The following is a 17,026-nucleotide window of genomic DNA, read 5'->3' as shown; positions in this document are numbered from 1 at the left end:
CAGAATGGATTTCCCAGAGACTCAATTAGGCAGATGTATGAGAAGTTACCTCCACCCTTGACTGGTGGAAGTTGTTCATTTTTCTTTCCTCTCCACAGCTGTTTGATAAATATAATTAGAAATTTAGTAATATAATTTTATTGGTAGGTACTAGGAGTTATAGGAACTATGCACACACATAATGCACACATACAAATGATAATGAACTTTGATAACTTATACTAAAATCCTTAACACATTGTAGTCTTATAGCTTTCTCCAAGATACAATTAATTGCTTTGTATTTTAGAATGACTTTTCTGGGAAGGTTCAGCTTTAGTGATGAAATATCTCTTCTTTGGAGTAAAACACCAGTTAAAACTGCAACTGTAAATTTCTTTTAACTGGTAATTTATAAAACTAGTTCACAATCTTCAATATTACTAAAGGAGCAACACCAAGCCAAATCTATTTGCTCTAATGTGCTTCCTGTAGCTTTCTTGTTGACCAATTTGGAAATGGAATGTTGAAATAAAAAGGCCTTTGATGTGATCAAGCAGGTCATATCTCTATTATTACAACAATGAAACAATTTATAATAGTTCTAATCCAAACCGAGAAGAAAGCATCAGGGTTGAAGAAAGGGTTGGGATTTTTTTGGTAGATTTGGCTTACTTGATCAAACTATTCATATACAGGTATATTATTTGGACTCACTACATTGGCATTTCAAGGTTACATTTAGTTATTAGCCATTGTAGTTGATAATGCAAACCTGCAGCTAATTATGTATTATCGTAGATAAATCTTGGAAACAACTGGAGGAGGAAAATGTCTCTTCACAAAAGGAATGGATCTCTGAGCAACAGCCACCAAATATAAGAATGAGTGATTTATTGCATTCTTCGTTAGAGAATAGACAAACGTATTTCTTTTAGCACCACCTGGGTCTATGATATAATCCTTGTTCCACTAAGCCTGAGACTCCTAAGTCTGTTGTAATATCTGAGAATGGTGCTGATATGAATAACACTCATTTGGTCCACAAATCCCTGGTACTCAGACCTGGTAAAATCTTTCACATTTTAGCAATGGGATCATCCAAAAGGATACACCTACCCAGAACCTAGTTGGTTAGTAGCCAAATGTATGGAAATTGAGTGGACATTTTGTTAACCTGCGGTACAATAGCAAAACTATCTAAGCCATCCTAGCATTCTAAAGAACTTCTATTTGTATATACTAGTTGCTCATATAGTGAGCTATCTGCAGACAGGCTAAAAATAATATCACCAATATCAGTCTCCATTCCCCAGATCCTGACCTTTCTATAAATTGGGATCTTGCATAAGTATCAGCCTTCCCTTTAGTACTGTTACCAGGAAGCATTGAACCTTTCTTGGCATCATCAAGGGATTCCTAAGTGGGAGGGATCCCTGTTAAGATTAACAGCTATCCAGAAGTATCTGTTGTGGGGCTTTCAGCTAGTATTTCAAGTCATAACCTGAGCCCTGATTGAACTCTTATGTGAGTCAGCTTGGAACTCCCTGCATGAAGTAACATTCCTTAGTCCCATAACTTTAAACATTGCTCTCTACCAAGAAAAAATTGTGTGTTATCTAGCCAAACATTATCATCATCGTCATCTCTGTGGCTAGACCAAGGGTGTCAAAACTGACAATCCGCAGGCCAGATGCATCATATGCAGGCCATGCCCACCCCAGCTCCGCGAATGGGGAAAACATCGCAAAATGTCATGTGACAGCAACGTGGCGCTGCGAGTTTGACACCCGTGGTCTAGACCAACTTTCATGACAAAGATGAATTTAGTGTTTTATTGGGGTCAGGAAAGTATCTTTCCTTTCACTCAAATTCTAGGTTTAGTTAAAGAGGCATCAGCACAAATTGGATACCAGATTAATAATCACAATTTAATTGAGCAGAATAGAGAGATTTGGAGTTTTAGATAGCCATGTGTATTTCCTTAAATGTCCCATCTTGGCTATAATTCCTATCTTATCATCATGATCTGCAGATGGATCAAGGATTGCATCTGACTAGTCTTGCCCAGGAGGTATTGTGTCAGTCCACCAAAAATGCACTATTTTAATTCCCCTAGGCAATAACGCTCCCTGGGAGATGTAAAAAACGAAGCCTTTTTTTTATAGTAGAAACAAGGCATCTAGCTCATTCTGGCGAAAGAAAGAAAAGGGAAAATATGAATGTATCATGGGCTCCATCAATATTTATATGTTCTTTACACTGGCTCATATTTGTTGCTACTTTTCTCAAGTGTTTCTAATTAAATTCTCTTTCTGGCTTCACATTCCCAAAACTAAAAGTAGTGTCAAAATCTTTCATGTCTTACATTGAGAATGTGGAGAAAGATGATGGAATATTGTGTCTGCTGTAAAAAATGATCCAGCCAACAAATACATTAGTTTTATGTTTTGATCTGGACAATTCAAGAGCAAAGTTTAAAGAAATTGGTTTGTAAACATCTTGAAAACTAAGAGTAATAATGACCAGAAGTTAGAATAATTTTTCCAAGGGACTAGTCTTGCCAGATATCTCATTTTTTTCCTTCAGTAGATAATTGGAATGCTTTAAAATAACATATCTTGCTTTCACAAAATTGACAAAATTTTGACAAAATTCAGAAAAGGTAAATGCAGTGCTTTTCATTTAGGAAACAATAATCAAACACACAGAATGGGAAATATGTAGTCTGGTCACTTGTGAAAAAGATCTTGGAATAATTATTAATTACAAATAATATTGGTCGGCGTTTTGATATATCTACAGAAAAAGGCAAATGCAGTTTAAGTTGAATCAACAGAACTATGGCCTTCAAATTATAGGGATAACAGTTCTCTTTATTCTGCATTGGTTGGATCTGCTTTGAGTACAGGTAGTCCTCGATCTACAACAGTTCATTTAGTGACTGAAGTTACAACGGCACTGGGAAAAGTGACATGATCATTTTTCATACTTATGACTGTTGTAGCATCCCCAAGGTCACGTGATTTACATTCAGATGCTTCACAGCTGACTCACATTTATGACGGTTGCAGTGTCCCAGGGTCACTTGATCCCCTTTTGCGACCATCTGACAAAGTCAATGGAGAAACCAGATTCACTTAACAACCCTGTTACTAATTTAACAACTGCAGTGATTCATTTAACAAATCTGGAAAGAAAAGTCATAAAATGGGGCAAAACTCCCTTAATACATTTCTCACTTAACATAAATTTTGGCCTCAATTGTGGTTGTAAGTTGAGAACTACCTGTACTATGTACTGTAGTGTTTGCCATGCTTTAAGAAAGTTTCAGAAAAAGTAGACCGGATTCATAGGACAACAGGAAGAATAATTGGAGGACTAGAACAAGGTTCTGTGAAAAGAGGTTGAAAAAAATATATTTTGTAATAGAAAATTGGGGTGGATAAGAATAATGAATTTAAACTACACGATAGCAAATTCCCATTAAATATTACAAGAAAAAATGGAGTTGTTTGGAACTAATTATACAAAGAAGGGTTGGATTTGCCCTATATTCAGTATGTTCAAATATAATCTATATAACTAATGGGACTTCTTTAATTGGGATTTTAGGATGGACCTGAAGGCCACTTCATTTTGTATGATGATAATGTGCTGTTAAAATTTTCTAAAACTCTTGCATATTTATAATGACAAACTTTTTTCTGATTTTTACTGCTATATTTTCACTGCCTGTGTACTGCAGTACAATCATTTCTGGACCAGTAACAGTTTGTACATTTGTTCTGTACCATTGGAAGCAAATTAATGTCTGCATTAATAAAGTAACAAAAGTGCATTTGAAAAACTGGTTCTATAAATATTATTCAGTATGTTAAATTGGATCTTTTAAAGAAGTCTTCAAGTGTCTTTATCCTTTTTTTATAATAGATAACAGTATTTTTATAAATAGATATCTAGAATCTTTGGATTCATTAACATGATAATTGTTTTATCTGATATTATATTTTAAATTGATAGGCTATATTATGCCTTCCACATATTTATCCAGTTTCTAACAAGCTCAGCTGGAATGGCCAATATTAAGAGAGAATGGGAACTTCACTAACATTTGGAGATAATAAACATTTCCTAATCTGTAGGTAGCTTGTTAACTTTTATTTTAAATCTCTGATCAGATTATTTGTTAAATAATTATGTATGAAATAAATAATATAGATATGACAAGGTAAGTTTTAGGATGCCTCAAATGTTACTATGCTACAATCAGAATAAGATGAAGATTGATAATGTGGGCACATATATTTCAATAAATAGAAAATACTATTTTCAGATACTTTTCTGAATGAATCGGGAGAAACTAATAACTGGAAATACTTCAGTGACTAAAATATGCAGAACTAAGAAGCAGAAAGAATTAAAGGAGATGTAACAAGAACTAATGATTGATCAGGAAATAAGATCTGCAGCTGTGACTACCATGTATGACGGTGTTTGATAATCAAGTTCTTGACTCCTGACTGAGATCTAATAATAGTTCTTTTAAAAATTATAATGAGGCATAGAAAGAAGAGATCAAGTGACAAATGGTGGTGAGAAAGACTAAAGGATTATATTAGGCAGTTAAAAGGTATTTTTGTCCATGGAATTCTAACATATTGTTTATGTCCACAGATTCAGATATTAAATATAGTATAATAATGGTAAAAGCCTTTATTAGGGATTACCTTGTGATAAGACTGCAAGAAAAAATATTTTTCTACTCTTACTGCATCTGCAGGGCTGGCAGCTTTTTCAAAATGATCTGATCTGTGATCTGTGTAAGGTGGTGCTAAGGGAACATCTATAAGGCCATGAACTGAACTCTGGATATCAAGTTGAATGGAGTTGACTGAGGCATGATCTGGCTTGGTTATCACTTGTCTTGAGAAATAGACCAGGCCACGTGGTACATGCATGTTCCTTCCAGTTGGTTAAGGTTTCCTGGGAGACAATATATAATTAGATGCATATAATGGTGAATCCATTTCTGAGGGAGGAAGGGATCCTGCTAACTCCTCAAGAAGCAGTAGTCCTTTCCCTTAATGAATCATTGCTGATCTAATGGTCCTGGACAATTTTCATTCTGTCTATAATTTTCCTTTTATAGCGAAAGTGCTGAGAAGGTAGCTGAGTTGCAAGGTGAAGGTGGCTAAGGACCTTGGCGAAAGCAAGTTAATTTTGCTTTTCGGTAAAGATTCAAACTTGGGTAATGAGTTAGGTTTGATCACATTTGTTGGTAATTTTTCAAAAGGCTGGAGTGGAAAAATGCATCTTTCTGGATCTTTCAGTAGTTTTTGATACCATCAATTATATCTTCTAGACTAGTTTTAGTGAGAAGTGGGAATTGTGTTATTGTGACAGTTCTCCTTCTAGGGTAGTTTCAGTTAGTGGGGAGAAAATCTAGCTCTAGACCCTGTCCCCATTCCTATTTTACACTTACATCAAGCCACTGCTTAATATCATCAGTCAGCATGGGATTAGGTATCATCAGTATGCTGATTATACTTAACTATACTGCTATCCTGGACCAATCAATTACTCAAGGTTCTCTCACAGTATCTTAGGCTATGTGGATCTGGATGAGAAAAAACAGAATCTGGGTTGTAGGCTTCCACCCCCTTATTTGGGGATGTTCCATCTTTAGTTCTGAAAGGGGTAACACTCCCCAGACAAACCAGTCCACAACTTGGGGTCCTTTTGGACTTTTTGGTTCCACTTGCAGAACAGGTAGAAGTTGTGGTCAGGAGGTCCATTGCACAAATCCATTTTGTGCACCAATTGTGCTGCCCAGAGTCATTTTACAGTGAGATGGCTGTCTTATAAAGTAAATAAATATGTTTGGATTAATATCCACGGTCACTCGTGCCTTGGTGACCTTCCATTTGAATTCTTGCAATGTGCTGTTCATGGGTGTGTCTTTGAATACTATTTAGAAGCTATCACTGTTCCAGAATGCAGTAGTGTGGGCAGTTAGAGGCACATCATGGTGCACTCATGTAACTTCACTTCTTTGCAAGCTGCACCGGCTTCCAGTAGGCACAATTTAGGGTTCTAGTGATAAAGTCTTTTTTAGGCAAAGGACCAGCTTATTCCCTTATCTTTGGTTGTTTCTGCTGTCACATAAAGAGATGTTTTATGTTCTCCATGAAACAGTGCCATCTCATGGGACCCAGGAGATATGCCTTTTCCTTTGCAGCTCCTATATTATACAACATTTTTTGCCCAAGATTTGAATTCCTTGACCATTTTGGCCTATTATTTGGCTTTGAAAACTTCCCTCTTCAAGCATTGGACCAGGTGTTGAATGAGTCCATTCTGTAAGATATTGGCATTTATTGGAGTATGGGTTTCTAAATTATTTTTGTTTTGATTATTTGCCCTGATTCTACCCTAAATTAAGGGATTACAGGGCCGTAAAAAGAGAGTTTGTTTTATAGCGTTTAGCTCTTTTTAAACTTAATGTTACCTGCCCATAATCACTATCTCTGAAGTCGATGGTCATAGAAATATATTAAATAATAATAATAAAAAAATAAACAGCTTGTATTCTGAACCACATAGGACTGGACTTGAGAAAGTACTGTGAGAATAAGAGGGTGATAAAATACTTGTAGAATGATCAATCTGATTAGGTAAAGAAAAGGATTTATCTTAGTATCGGATGGCACTCAGTAAAAGAAAAAGACACAAAGTCTTGATTCAGACACTGTACTAAACCAGATAAGGTTTGTTTACTCTGATACAGCATGTTACAAGAATCTAGCCAGAAATGGCTTGCATTTAAGGTATTTTGTTAATCTTTAAGGGTGTGCTGTGGCCTCATCACACCCTTAAATATGGTCATGGGTGCCCATGCCATATTTTATCAGAATCTCCTTATAAATGTATCTTTTCCTAGGGCATTATGACATTCATGCAACCCAGGAAAATACACATTTTAGTTAGGGAGGCATATCTGCCTCAGAGCACCTTGTCATATTATGAGAATAGCTCTATAATTTAAATGTGTTATTTCCATGGGATCACACAGTTACTCTGTAGGCCCAGGAATAGATGCAGTTTCTTTAAGGAGGCATTGACAAATACATCTATTCTGAAATGTCTTTTTGGCTCCGAATCTGAATTATGCCATATCCCTATTAATCTTAATGTGTTTCTTGTAAGAGGTGGAAATATGTCGCATATACTTAGTATATTTGCAATATGTAACTTTATAAATTGTGTAGCAAGTACAAGTGCTGTATTCAACTAGTTGCTATGACCAAAGAGGCTGTAGATCTCTTTCCTCTGATAGTAAAAAACAAAACTGGATTCAGGTATCTTAAGATAAAATATCCATTTGGTTTAAAATAAACACTTCTTCATTGTTAGATACAGATCTGTTTTTTCTATCGTGTTTCCCCGAAAATAGGACATGTCCCGAAAATAAGCCCAAGCCTGATTTTTGGGGTGTGCCTAAATATATACCCTGCCCCCAAAATAACCCCCCCTCTCTCTACACGCACACACAGGTCCCTCGCCCCACTGTACCTTCCAAGGCAGCCACATCCCTGTGAACTCCTGCACCTCCCACTCTTTCGCTGCCCGCAGCACCGAATGTAAACCTCGAGCGCCTGCTCCTGCGCCATGGTGGCAGCCCGCCCACTCTTGCCCCCACTCCCAGGTGCCGTGTCCACATAGCCCACTACAGCAGCCCCAGCGCAAGCATCGCCGCCCCGGGGCTTCCTTGACAGGGCAGCCACCGGCGGCAGAGAGGCCTCCATGCACGGCAGGCAGTCGCAGAGGACTACAACGGCAGGCCTGATGCATCCCGCAGTTGTATGCGGGTCGTGGCAGGGATGGCTGAGGCGCTGCAGGTGTTGCCGCCGCCGCCACTACCTGTGGAGGCCCAACGGTCCCCTGCAGCCAAGCTCAGCCATGGGTGAGAAGCGTTGGCTGTGGCTGGGCCAGCTGAACTGTGTCTGTTGGGGCTGCCCGGCGTCTCGCGGCAATCGGAGTGGAGAAGAACAGGGGGGAAGGGGAGGCCTTTGGCGACCATCACCATAGAGTGGGAAGCACACTCCCACAGTGGCTGCTGTCCTGGCTGGGGTTTGGAAGCCACAGAGGCAGAGAAAGAAAGACTTCTGCTGCTTCTGCTTTTGGCTGCATGCAAGGAAAGCAGCAGAAGCAGCAGACGTCTTTCTTTCTCTCTCTCAGCTCTGCCTCTGCAGCTTCCAAACCCCAGCCAGGGCAGCGGCCGTTCTGGGAGTGTACTTCCCACTCTATGGTGACGGCTAGAGCTGGAGCTGGACCCTGCAGAGAGAGCTGGCTGAGGCTGTGGCTTCTGCGCGGGTGCTGGTGGTGGTCACTGGCTGCATTGGCTACGAGCTCCTCAAGGACCTGGTGCTCACCAGCTTCGCCAACATCGATGTGAGGCCTTGGAGGCACACAAGCGGGGGGTGGGGATAGGCACTCGCGCGGCTTGGTGCCTTCGGGCCATTCGTGTTCTACACACACACCCCTCGGGAGGGGAGGGGCTTGATGGTGGCGCGCAAAGGGAACCTCTCTCTGCTGGACTTCCAGCTGTGAGTGTGCAGGCCGCCTGGGGTCTCCTGCACCCCTGAAATAATAAGATCCCCTAATAATAAGGCCAAGCCTTTATTTCGGAGTTCAAAAAAAAATAAGACCCTGTCTTATTTTCGGGGAAACACCGTAATGAAAATGGAGCAGAGAAACTAAAACATAAACTTGTTTATAATAAAAGAAGATTTTACTTTGCAAACTAAGAAATAATTTGTAAATCTCAGGGAACAGATGCAGTTCTTTCAGACACAAGCATGGAAAAAAATGTAATATTGTAAATGAGGGAGCATTATGCTTCATAACACTATTGAATCTTTATTGTCATCTACAGCCATCTGTCTGTCTGTCTGTCTGTCTATCGACATTATTAAATAAATAAATAGTTTAAATTTTATTTATTTTGTTTAGCAAAATCAGTTTCTATGCTTTCTCAGACTATATCTGAAAATTTACAGATTACAGCAAATGGAAATTTTATAAATTTAAACAATTTTTCAACTCTTAGTAATTTTGTTTCAAATCTGTTTTTCAAATAGATCTGAAAGTATATAAGAAATTTGATGACACACTGGTACCTGATTTGTCAAACAAACTAAAGTTGTTGTTTTTTTAAAGCAGTTTTTATATTTAGCCTTGCATGTTAAAAATAGTTTTTTTAGTAATTAGAAGGTGGTTCTAATTATTTCTTCTGTTAATCAGGAGAGTAAGAGCAATTAATGTTAATGTTTTTCAATTTCATCTAGTGTGGTAGAAAACTCACTTCCAAAATAACAACAACTAGACAGCGTGCAAACAATTATGTTATTAGTTCCAAGACTTTCAGGTTTCAGTGAGTCACTGGTCTCATGCCCCCAGATGAACCCAGAGCAAGAGCTGTAAGATTACATAGATCTTATATAAATGTTGATCAAGGACAATTTGAGCAGGTGTTTACAGCAGCAGAAGACCTCAAATATAGAAAAAGTTGTTGTTCAATTTATAAGAAAAAAAGTTGGCCCCAAAGAAAACAACAGCATTAAGAAAAGCTTTGATAGATGTGCTGAACCAAGATTTTAGTTGCTATTCCAACAGACTTCCCTTTTACAGTGGAAGAGGGAAGAGATAAGGAAATGGCAGCATTTATCCCTGAATTGTGTCATTTCAAGGCATGAATTCTTACCAACAACTGTTGTTTTTTTCTCTTTCAGGAAACCCAGCGCTTGCTGGCAGAACCTGTTCCTGGCATAAAGGCAGAACCAGATGAAAGCAATGCACGTTATTTTCATGTGGTCATTGCAGGGCCACAGGATTCCCCCTTTGAGGGTGGGACATTTAAACTTGAACTATTCCTTCCAGAAGAATATCCAATGGCAGCTCCGAAAGTACGTTTCATGACCAAAATTTATCATCCTAATGTAGACAAATTGGGAAGAATATGTTTAGATATTTTGAAAGGTAAGCATTTTGGAATCATTATTACAATGATACCTTCTTTTAGCCGATTGTGAAGATATTCAGAAATTATTTCAGTGATTTCCCAAGTTGGGAGGTGTGGGAGAAAGAGTGTCTTTATTAGAAATGCTGCTGTAGTACCCTTTCACTTGCTTCCTCAGATAAATGGTCTCCAGCTTTGCAGATCCGTACAGTTCTGCTATCAATCCAGGCTTTGTTAAGCGCACCCAACCCAGATGATCCACTAGCAAATGATGTAGCTGAGCAGTGGAAGACCAATGAAGTCCAAGCCATAGAAACAGGTGTTGTATCTTCATTCTAGGCCTAGTACCTCTTTTCAAGATACCTACCTACCACCACCATCCCTCTTTCTCTCTTTCTCTTTCTGATGTGGGTGATTGATTTGAAGAGAGTAGGGCAGTGGTGGGTTCCTCCCCATTCGGCCCTGTTCTGCCAAGCCGGTAGCGGTGATGATATGACGTCACCAAACTGGTTCTGCCCCCCCCGCCCCCCTGCATTATTCTTACCTTTTATTTGGCCCCACCCCCTATCTATTGCTGCCTCCTGAGTCCCAGCTGATGGCTAGAGGGAAAAAAAGTGTTTAAACTCTTGCCGCTGGGCTTCAAAGGGCTGCCCGACAGCTGATCAGTGTTAAAAGAAACAAATGAGTAGACCGGTGCCTGCAAAAACAAATGAGTAGACGGATGCCTGCAAAAATAAATGGGTAAACTGGTACAGCTCTGCAAGCAGTTAAAAGCCTGGTAGACCAGTACCTCTGCTAAATCATAAAGAATTGTCACATGACCATCAAGCCACATCCACAAAATAAGCCACGCCCACAGAACCAGTAGTAAAAAAAATTTTAGAACCCACTCCTGGAGTAGGGCCCTCCTGTTTTTCACATTGCTTTTCTTTTGCTTTTCTTTTATAAACATATTCAGATTATAGATATGCATGCAAGCAGTTAACTTTTTTAAATGAAGGACTAACATCTGGTACAGCATAATTTCTGCCTACCCTCCGTTACTGAAGTTTATTTCCCGGCTAGTTTGTTAAGGTTACTTGAATAAGCATATTGTATATATCAGAAAAAAAAAACATTAAATTACTCTTCCAAATGGCACTGCTTTAGTGTCACAAATGAGACACACCGATCACAACTAATTATGATAAATACTGCATAACAAACAGTAGTAATCACGTGCCTAATTTCAACATGGAAAAGCCACTATCAATTCATAAAAAAGGAAACTCATGGCACAAATATAGATAGAATACTGTAACAGATTTTCAGCAAAATCAAATAAGTGGAGCAAAGGAATATATTTAAATTTCAGTATCTTACTTTTTTGACTAATATATTTTTTTTCCTTTCTTTTTACAGCCAGAGCATGGACTAGGCTATATGCCATGAATAATATTTAAAATGTGCTCTAAATTAGTGTGCATCACTTTTTCCTGTTCTGCCAAGACCTCTTCCTTTTTTTTTGTTTTCACGTAATGGACAGAGTCTTAGAAAACTTTACAGAATAAAAACCCAGACATCAGTTCTTTGGTGATTTAAATGCACATTAGCAAATCTGTGTCTTGTCCTAATTCACTCCTGTTCTGCATGAGCAGAGGCTAGAAGTATCATCAGGATTGTTTGTGAAATTGTTTAAAAGCAGTAGCACATCTCTGCTTTTAATGATTTTTTCCCATCATGAGTTAAGTGTGAGCACTGTGAATGAAAGTAGTCAGGGTTAGCTGCAGGGGTTTTTGTTCTAATTGTGTGGGCTCTTCCTCCCTTTTTTATGGTGATGCTAATTGCATTGGTTAAAGCAGCTAACCAGTTATATTCTAGCCAAGTCTAATTTAGCTGTAGCTGGACAAGCTTGGTTGTTTGAAAAAAAATGGGAACATTAAACATCCATTCACTAATAATATTGTGATTCTGCTGTCAAGTGTAAAAATCTTCCTTTCAAGAAAAAGCTTGTGACCATTTTGTATGGCTTGTCTGGAAAATCTTCTGTAAATCTTATGTTTTAGTAAAATATTTTGTTATTCTACTTTGCCTTTGTACAGTTTGTTTTGATGTGTTCTTTTTCCCCTTTTCAATTGTGACAATCGCTTTTTTAAAAAAACAAAGCTGGATTGAAGCTGTCTGATTTCATCAACCTAAAAGCTGTAGTATAATCTTGGATTTTTTTTCGACTTGTATTAATGCCTTACTAGTGTTCATAATATTTTTTGTTTTTGTGTTTTTAAAAAGCCTTTGATAATGTAGTAGCTTATCAGAGACTTAAATAGGTTAGATGCATCATTGATGTTATGTACATGCAGTGTAAAGTACCACTAAAGCAGGAAGCTAGCAAAACAAACAGCAATTTTGGGTGTGTATGTAACTTGTCTGTCTTGTGTTAAGTATTATCGGGTATCAGAGTATACATTTAAAGATAATTTGCATCTTTTAAAAATGATCCTGTGCATAGAATTAAATCCTACATTATGGTGAATTAAGATCTTTACGGCTAGCTTTGTTAAATATGGTTTTATCTACAATCCTTACATTAACATGGTTTTGCTCCATTTCTTAATTTGGAATATAGATTTTTTTTCCAAAAAGCCATCATGTTAAGATGCAAAAAAAACCCCCACAGGGGCATATTTTGACCACATTTCTAACTCCCACACTTCCTGGAAACTTCCTTTTCTTACCCTATGTCTTTGCCTTGACTATCTTCTAATCCTCGTGCTTTCAATGTGGCCAATGTAATGCCAATTGCCATGGACAATATCTGTCTTGTAGTTCAGGGGACAGTATTGAGATCCTTAATTTTCCCATCATACCTGTGCTAGTATCATCTGGGATTTCTATATAGAATATGGTGTATGTATTGTGCTCTTATGTAAGATAAATATCTATTAAAATCACATTTTCAACAGACAAATGCTTTTAGTGATGGTATTGTCCCCCGAGTTCATTGCATTATAGTATAATAAAAGGTTCATATATTTTAGCAAGAGAGATTATTTTAAAACGGTTTCTCTAAAAGCTGGTATTAAAGCCATCTTAAAGATATATATATATATATATATATATATATATATATATATATATATATATATATATATATATATATATATATATATATATGTTTTCTCAGGTTTTCGCGGGTGTTTGTATGTAGGTCTTTGGTTATTCGGGTCTTGTCCCACGTAAAATTGAAGGTTTCTTGGCGACGTTTCGACGAAGTCTCATTCGTCATCTTCAGGCTGGTGTTCTCGGCTTCGTGCTTCCAGGAGCAATGTGAGATCGCAGCTGTCTCTTCCTTTTAACTGCTAGTGGGGGTGTGAGCTGATTGGGTGGGGCTGCATCATTAGCCACTTTAAACCCCTCCAATCCATACATGAAGCAGACTGACACCCACCATGAAGAGCTCGCACGGCCACAAACACGAAGCCAAACAACAACAACGCAGCTCACCAGCTCAAATCCCCCTGCAACTCAGACTAAGCTGAGCACAACCAAGCCCCCACCCAAACAGAACACACCCCCAGCCAATCAGAGCACAACCAACCCCCCATCCAATCAGAGCACAGCCAAGTCCCCACCCAATCAGCTCACACCCCCACTACCAGTTAAAAGGAAGAGACAGCTGCGATCTCACATTGCTCCTGGAAGCACGAAGCCGAGAACACCAGCCTGAAGATGACAAATGAGACTTCGTCGAAACGTCGCCAAGAAACCTTCAATTTTACGTGGGACAAGACCCGAATAACCAAAGACCTACATATATATATATGTACATATAATCTTACAACCTTTACATATGTAAATTCTTCCGTATTTGATTGATAAACATAAACAATACATATTTGTAGTATAGTGTAATTCTAAAACTATTAGTGAAATACATATCTGATTTTGACAATGCCTACTATCTAATACATTTTGCTTTAGCTTGTAGTTGAATGATAAATAATATATAATACTTTTGTTTAGCTGGATATTCACATAGCATATGTCTTTGTATTGTGTATTTTGACATCCCCTTTGGCATTTTTCTGATATTCAAAATACTTCTGCTGTGGATTTACACTGCTTTTATTTATTCTAAGAACGCTTAACGGCTGAATGTTTGGTTATTATATTATTTACATTCTGAGATATAACCACTAAACTATATTTATTAGAAAACAAAATACTATAAATAAAATTGGTCTTTAAAATTCCAGAAGCATTTTGACCTTAAATTAATTGTGAGAAGTGGTTAATCAGAATCCTAATTTATCAAATGTATTGCATAATCCAGCCAGACTTAATTATGGGTTTCATTTGAAATGTTTATAGACTGATATCAGGCATTTGCTTGCAGAAACTGCCACTAAGCTCTTCTGTAAATGCATAGGCTCACTGGTTTAAGTATATTCTGTTAAACTAAATGGAACTTAAAATATTTTGCATTATGCCCCCCCCTTTCTTGCATGTAATGAAATGCTATATGTGTATTCAGGTAAGTGAATATATTGTGTATATATATAAATTCTGAATATTATGCAGAGATATATACATTGCCATAAAAATACTATGTAGAAATGTATATACACACATCTTTTTAAATTAGAGGGTAAGAGCTGCTTTAAAGTTTATGACTTGTAAGATATATATTGAACTCAAACATTCTGTAGCTGTGATGGCGAATTTATGGCATGCGTGCCAGAAGTGGCACATACAGCCCGCTCTGGGCACGCACGCCATCGCCAGCTGCTCTTCTAGGTTCCGTTGCGTGCATGCGTGCCAGCCAACTGCTTTCTTCTTAGTTCCGGAGCGCACAAAGACCAGCTGGTCAGTGTGCATGTGCCTGATGGAACCTGGAAGAGCAGCTGGCCACCGTGCACATGTGCACTGGCAGCTGCTCTTTTCTGGGCTTCGGTGCTCTGGCGCGCATATGCACGCTTCAGTTTTAGCATTCGGTGCCGAAAAGGTTAACCATCACTGTTCTATAGGGACAATAGAATTTTTTCCCCAAAAGCCTCTTGTGAATTCTAGCTCTAAATGTTGACAAGTGAGGTTTCAAAAAGCACAGATTATTTTATTTTAAATCTGAATCTCATTTTATATCATCAAAAATAGCCAGGCATGAAAGACCAGGTCTACACATGAAGGTTCAATTGAATTGATTTATTGCTAAAAACCTATACACAGGAATTGTCTCAATTAATGGCACCTGGTTAGAGTTAAATAAGGGTCAACAGTGCTAAGGGGACGGGTGGATTTAATTTTAGGCTGATCCCCCTTCTTTGAATACTTTATTTGGCCAAGTGTGGTTGACACACAAGGAATTTGTCTTCAGTACAGAAGCATTCAGTGTACTTGCAAAGCAACAGAGAGAACAATAAGAATAAGAACTTAAACTCTAACTTTATTGTCACTTTGAATGTACACTAATCGGCATACATTAAAATGAAATTTTGTTGCATACAACTCTCAAAGGGTCTCCACCTCCAATATACACTACATAAACATAATAAAATAAATAAATACAAAATTATGCATATACCCACATATATGAGATGGAGAAATAACAGTAACAACAACATTAATAGTAATAGTAATAATTGATTGCACTCAGCTAGAACTTGATAACTTGGATCGAAAGAAGAAAACTAATGACAATGTACCATGCTGTGCACCCAAAAAGTGATATTGATCTATTGTACTTGCCCAGATCTCAGGGTGGCAGAGGACTCTTACAGGTGAAACAAACTGGAAGAGGAAAAACGCGGCTTAAATGACTACATAAAAAAAGCAAAAGAAGCTCTGTTGAAGGAGATGAACAAGAGAAACCTCTTGAAAACCGCAAGATTGAAAGCAGAATATCGAAAAGAAACTATTTAGCATCGAGTTTCTAACTGGAAAAAGAAGTCTATAGGCAGTCAATACCTGAAGGCCATTGAAGGAAAGGTAGATACAAAGCTAACATGGAGATGGTTGAGATCAGTGGTGCTGAAGAAAGAAACTGAAGGCTTCATTTTGGCTGCCCAAGAACAAGCCCTGTAGACCAATTCCATGAAAGCAAAAATTCAACATGTCAGTAACAACAGCAAATGCCACTTGTGCAACAAGAAATACGAAACAGTGGATTACCTTATCAGTGACTGCACAGCAAAATCTGACAAACTGATTATCTACAATGTTGTGATTGAGTTGCCAAAATCATACAGCTTTGCCAGGAGTTTGGGTTCGAATGCAGCAAGAGAAACAATTAGAAAAAAATAATGAAATACCGTGATCTGCAAATTGAAGTTTAGTGATTGTGAAGGAAGAAAACAATGGTTGTACCAATAGTAATAGCTGTGGAGCAATATCCAAAGGGTTGCCTAGATCAGGGGTGGGCAAATGTGGCTCATTTACAACATGTGGACTTCAACTACCAGAATTCCTGAGACAGCCAAGCTGGCTCAGGAATTCTGGGAGTTGAAGTCCACAGGTAAAAGAGCCACATTTGCCCACCCCTGGACTAGATGCATAGAAATTTTGAACTTATCAGGCCTGTATATTCTGACTTTGCAAAAAACCACCTTACTCGGAACTGCCTATATACTCACACATTACTTTAACAGCTCTTAGATTCTTGGTTAAGACTTGAACTGTTAGGTTTTTACCAGTTCCAGACTGTAAATTGAATTGAAGATTAAATCTTTAATAATAATAATAGTAGTAATAGTAGCAATAGTAGTAGTAGTAGGAGCAATAATATTGATGATAATAATATAATAATAATATAATAGTAATAATATCTAGGATGCTGGCAGCAACCCATATCAACCATCAGCACCAGTCAATGATATTTGTGATACATTTTTAAATGTTCAGTTGACTGAGTTTCATGTTTAATGAGTTTCACGTTTATAATAATAAATAATACAAATAAAAGGGGGAAGATAATTTTCACTCCGTGCCCAACTTCTGCCATTCTCTTACAAAAATTAAATCCACCCTTTTTTAAGTCCAGAAATATAGCAT

At 37.9% G+C, this 17,026-nt stretch overlaps 1 protein-coding gene across 2 annotated transcripts in view; it reads left to right on the top strand.

Moving 5' to 3' along the window:
• The window catches only part of UBE2N (ubiquitin conjugating enzyme E2 N), a 41,973-nt gene extending 29,908 nt beyond the window's left edge, over window positions 1–12,065 (top strand). For both annotated transcript variants that reach the window (XM_070947996.1, XM_070947997.1), the window contains exons 2-4: window positions 9,774–10,020; window positions 10,179–10,319; window positions 11,402–12,065. In XM_070947996.1, coding sequence (XP_070804097.1) covers window positions 9,774–10,020; window positions 10,179–10,319; window positions 11,402–11,442 — 429 coding nt within the window. In that variant the 3' untranslated portion in view covers window positions 11,443–12,065. The remainder of the gene's footprint in view (window positions 1–9,773; window positions 10,021–10,178; window positions 10,320–11,401) is intronic.
• Window positions 12,066–17,026: the final 4,961 nt, after the last annotated feature.

The sequence above is a fragment of the Pituophis catenifer genome, unplaced genomic scaffold (genome assembly GCF_029215685.1).
Source record: "Pituophis catenifer annectens isolate HBS135680 unplaced genomic scaffold, rPitCat1.0.hap2 SCAF_7, whole genome shotgun sequence".
Lineage (NCBI taxonomy): Eukaryota > Metazoa > Chordata > Lepidosauria > Squamata > Colubridae > Pituophis > Pituophis catenifer.
This window is presented reverse-complemented; position numbering and strand designations above follow the sequence as displayed.